The sequence below is a fragment of the Carlito syrichta genome, unplaced genomic scaffold (genome assembly GCF_000164805.1).
Source record: "Carlito syrichta isolate Samal-C Ts95f unplaced genomic scaffold, Tarsius_syrichta-2.0.1 Scaffold302307, whole genome shotgun sequence".
Taxonomy (NCBI): domain Eukaryota; kingdom Metazoa; phylum Chordata; class Mammalia; order Primates; family Tarsiidae; genus Carlito; species Carlito syrichta.
The window spans coordinates 66,429-71,201 of NW_007246403.1; the positions used below are offsets into that span (position 1 = coordinate 66,429).

The following is a 4,773-nucleotide window of genomic DNA, read 5'->3' on the forward strand; positions in this document are numbered from 1 at the left end:
GGTCGAGGCTGCGGTGGCCAGGAGCGTGCTACTGCACTCCAGTCTGGGCAACAGAGTGAGACTCCAACTCAAAAAAAAAGGAAAGAAAAGAGGAATTTGGGATTGATATTAGAAAGGATTTGGGGACTCAGGGCCATAAGAGCTCAGAGCCTGTACCTAAGGGATGGATAATTGCTCATCTCCCCATGTTTCCTGACATAATGATGAGTTGTCTTTCTGCAGCTGTAGCCCCGCCAGAGGAAAGAAAAAAGACCACTCCTGATCCTTTGCATGCTCTGGGTTTTTCCACGTGCTCTCTGGACTCCAAATACTCGTCTGGCAAGGAACCAGCACTAACGTGTTGGATGGACTCATGAGGCAAGCCTTACTCTGCTCAGAGTACACTCCCAGGGAAGTAAGCCACACCAACATGCAGAACAAGATGGCAGATGCATAAAAATGGGCTTGAGTCAACTGCTGGAGAGGGAACCAAATGATATAGAAGGAACAAAGTAGGAATCAGGAAACAGCACCCCCTGCTATAGAAGGAACTGACCACATTGGCCTGAACCTATATATCTCCACCAAGACTTGAGTACCAAGGCCAAAAGGTGGGCATCTCTCAGACAGGGCATGTTCTTCTCCCTACATGTGTCTACAACAGAAAAAAAAATAATGCTATGAAAATTAGGACATTCAAACCAGGCACAGTGGCTCACACCTGTAATCCCAGCATTTAGGGAGGCAGAGGCGAGAGGATTACCTGAGCTCAAGGGTTCAAGGCCAGGCTGAGCAACCTTGTCTCTACAATAAGTCAGAAAATTAGCCAGGCAGGGTTCCAGCTGTGGTTCCAGCTACTTGGAAGGCTGAGGCAGAAGGATCACCTGAGCCCATCAGGCCAAGGCTGCAGTGGCTATGAGTGTGCCACTGTACTGCAGCCTGGACAACAAAGTGATACTCCAACCCCCCCGCCAAAATGAAAGAAAATTAGGACATTCAAATATCAAAGTTCAAAGATGTCACCCAGTATTCCTTAGACCCGTCTCAACTAGTCAGAGCCCAGGCATCTAAGGGTGATGGGAAGACCTGCCCCCATCCCCGCCTCAGACCCTCCCCGACCCCAGTCCAGTGGGGACCCTGGCAGCCACTTACGTAGATGAGCCCTGAGTAGTAACGCTCTTTGAGGTTGTGCAGCACTGAAGCTTCGTTGAGGCATGTGAGCTCCGCCATGTCCTCCACCTTGGAGAATTTGGGCGGATTCATCTTCTGGATGTCATCCTTGTTCACCTTCACCTTCTTCCCATTCTCCACCAGCTCCACGATGGCCTCCTCGCCCACCTCCTCCTTGAGGCTGGCAGGCTCGAAGCCACTCTTGTCGGAAGGCACCCATACCAACTTCTTGGCAGCCCAGTCAGCCTGGGCCAGCGGGTTATTGATGAAGTTTTTGTCCACATAGAGATACTTATCAGCAGCTTGCTGTGCCATGGTGACTCACAGCCAGGACCTAAGGGAGAAAAAGGATCACAGGTTAGATATGACTGCGTCAGCCACACAAGAGTCACCGAAACACACCTTTTTCTTTGCAAACCACATAAGACTACAATACAGTAAAACACTACATAACCAGGCTGCACAACTTGCCAAAAGTTTCCTGCCCCATAGTTTGAGGAGAAAGTTGTGCCTCATTGAAAAAGCACATTGATAGCAGGAATTTTGTTAAAAATTAATGGTAAGATATATCATCCTAGGGTCAATAAACAATCAAACAAATCTATAAACTAATCTGTCATGTCAAATGTTAAGAATAATAAGAGTCTCAAAGACAGATGAAATTACAGTCGCTATGCTACACATGGAAAGGCAGCAAAGCAACCACACAATGTAGGAGGAGAGAGAGGTTTCCAATTAGCCAAAAATGGCAACTGACTACAAAAGAACATAATGGAAGTTCCCAGCTTACAAAATGTCTTTTTATTTCATAAAGTCAACTAAGGCAAGAGAAGAAAATAAAACACCAATATATGCTGCCACCAGATTTTAATTTTATCTTGGTAAGACAGCCCAAAAGAGGCGAGCAGAAGAGAAGTCAGGCTCCAGAAACATCACAAAGAGCAGTAAAAGTGCTTCCCTGCAGGGACAGTGGGATAGAAGACAACCCTCACAAGGTATGGGCCAGGAGAATTTAAGCACATGGGTTTGCTTTTCTCTTTTTTTGAATTGGAGTCTCACTCCTTCGCCTAGGCTGGAGTGCAGTGGCATGCACACTCTCGGCCACCCAAGCATGGACCTGCTGGGCTCTGGTGATCCTTCTGCTTCAGCCTTCCAAGTAGCCAGAACTGCAGGTACGCACTACCACGCCCAGGTAATTTTTTTCATTTATTTATTGTAGAGAAGAGGTCTCAACAAGTTGCCCGGGCTGTTCTCGAACCCATGGGCTCAGGCAATCCCCTCACCTCAGCCTCCCAAAGTGCTGGGATTACAGGCTTGAGCCACCGTGCCCAGCCGGGTTTGCTTTTTTCAAAACTCATTTGAAAAATAAAGATATAAAATAATAATCCCTTATATCTGTGTGATCTTAGTTTATGAAAGGTGTTCACATACATTTCACTATCTTGAAAGATCTTTGTTATAACTCTGTAAGCTAGGTAGAACACATACTGTTACCGCTATTTTACAGATGAGGACACAGGGGCTCCCTAGAGTCAAGGGGCTGGTCCAGTCACCCAGTAAGGACTTTGGACTCCTAGCCCTGGGGCCTTTCCTAACACAGCAGTTATTCCAACTCAGAGGTGCAGGCTGGGGTCACCTGAGACTGTTGCTTTGATAAACTAAACGCAGAACTTGGAAACCCAAGTCTAAAATAGACTCAGCCCATGGCCACCAGAGGAAGTAACCCCCACGCTCAGTGCCGCCTCCCCATAAGATCAAGATCAGGAAGGCTTTTTCCCTCAGAAGATCAAGACCCCTCCCCACAGCCTCAGCAAACTAGAAAGGTCCTAGATCCAAATCCAGAGTCACATGGGCTTTCAGGCTTCCAGTTCCAATGGGGAGTTGGATGCCAAGGAGGCTGGGGCTTGTGAGAGAAAGAACAAAAGGAAAAGTCTGGACCGCCAAGGCCTTTTTACCTGGGCTCATAAACGGCTTCCAGATCAAGGCTGAGGGGTCCCACAAACCCACTCCAGGAGGGGCTGTTTTCCAGGAAACCTGCTTGTCAGCTCCCCCCTGACTGGGGCAAGTCCCAGGAGCAGGACTTGGCAGCCTCACCAGCTCCCTGGGCCAGTGGCTCTGTTTACATTCTCAGCACTAGCAAACCCTGCAGCCCCTGTGGGAACCAAGGGCATATCCACCATCCAAGGACCACCCCAAGAGAAGGCAGGACCCAGAGTAAGACAGCAGAAACAAGGTAGCAATGGCAGCTGTGAACCACCTGGCTGGTCCTGTCTTTCCCGTGGTCTGGGGCCTAGGGTGTGCACAGCAGCAGGGCACCACCAGCTCACTTCCAGCTGTCTGCACTTCTGCACTGGCCAGTCTCCTCAAGCAAACGTCACTTTATCCCAGCAACACCCACCCTCGTGCAGCCAACAGCAAAAGCATCTCTCTGTTGGAGTTAAACCCCCGTTGCCCTCTGCTTCCCTGCTATGCATCTGACCACTAGTCAGTTGGTCTCTCCAAAGTCCCCAGGCACCTAGGACCCAGACTCTCCATCACATCCCTGTCCTGCTCAAGAACTTGCAACCATCACAGAGCACAACTTCAACTTTTCGCAGACCTCACACCCACAGAGGATAAAACCTCTTCATCAATGCAGAGAGAGAGACTCACTTGAACCCCCTCCCCCCCAAGTCCCACGTCTGCTGCTGGTTAAGAAAGAGTTCTGCTGATCCAGTCAGTAAAGACATCACCATCCTTTATAAGACCGCTACCAAGAGAAGAAGGGAAAAGAGACGTTATTAAACACCTACCTACATCAAGTGGAGGTAATATTCCACCTCACTTAACTGTCAACCACCCTGGAAAAGAGCTGTTATCATCTCCAATTCAAAAACTAGAAAACAGGCTCAGAGAGGGCATGACACTTGTCCAGAGTTGCCCAGCCCAGTCATGGAGTGGGATTATAACCCAGGTCCACTTCGCCCCTGTGCCTGGCCTCTTCCCAGCACACTTGTGCCTGGGGCCCTGCGGAAGTCAGGCTGGCACTGGAGCTGGGCTGTAACTGTCTCCGTAAGCTGAGTCCGATGTAGGGAGTGGAGAGGAATGCATTCCAAAGCATTCGACAAATATTTACTGGATGTTATCGGGCAGGCAGGAGGCAGAAAAAGTGAGCCTTCCCAGCGTGGACCACGCAGCCTGTCAGAAAGCAAGCTGTGTCACAATTTAGCATGCTCGCTCTCTCGGCGTGCTACCATCAGCAGCAAGCACACAGCCCACTGGCAATGGCAGAATGTCTGGCCCGCCACACTCCACTTCAGCCCAGCAACACTAACTCTGATGTGGCCAACAGCAAAGATCCCGGCTGGTGGCCTGGCTTCTCGGCAGCTGGTGCACTCCCTTCCGGCTGTGGGCCCTAGGCACTCGGCCTCACCTGGAACTCTGCTCTGGAAGGCCGTGAACATCACACCAGCTGGCAGGGGAGGAATGACCACCCTCGGCGCCTCGCCCTGCCCAACCTTCAGCCTTGGTGGGAGGGAAGGGAACAGCCACAAGCCTTCAGGGTCTGTCCCAGTGGCTAGCAGAAGCCTGGACACCAAGCCACACTTCCTGCTGGAGGAGGGAAACACAAGGCAGCCCCTCAGG

The 4,773-nt window shown here is 50.3% G+C and overlaps 1 protein-coding gene across 2 annotated transcripts in view; it reads right to left on the reverse strand.

The window, feature by feature from the left end:
- MYH9 (myosin heavy chain 9) overlaps positions 1 to 1,488 on the reverse strand; it is a 62,274-nt gene extending 60,786 nt beyond the window's left edge. For both annotated transcript variants that reach the window (XM_008056275.2, XM_021711466.1), the window contains exon 1: positions 1,132 to 1,488. In XM_008056275.2, the coding sequence (XP_008054466.1) occupies positions 1,132 to 1,464 (333 nt within the window). In that variant the 5' untranslated portion in view covers positions 1,465 to 1,488. The remainder of the gene's footprint in view (positions 1 to 1,131) is intronic.
- Between the last annotated feature and the right edge of the window lie 3,285 nt (positions 1,489 to 4,773).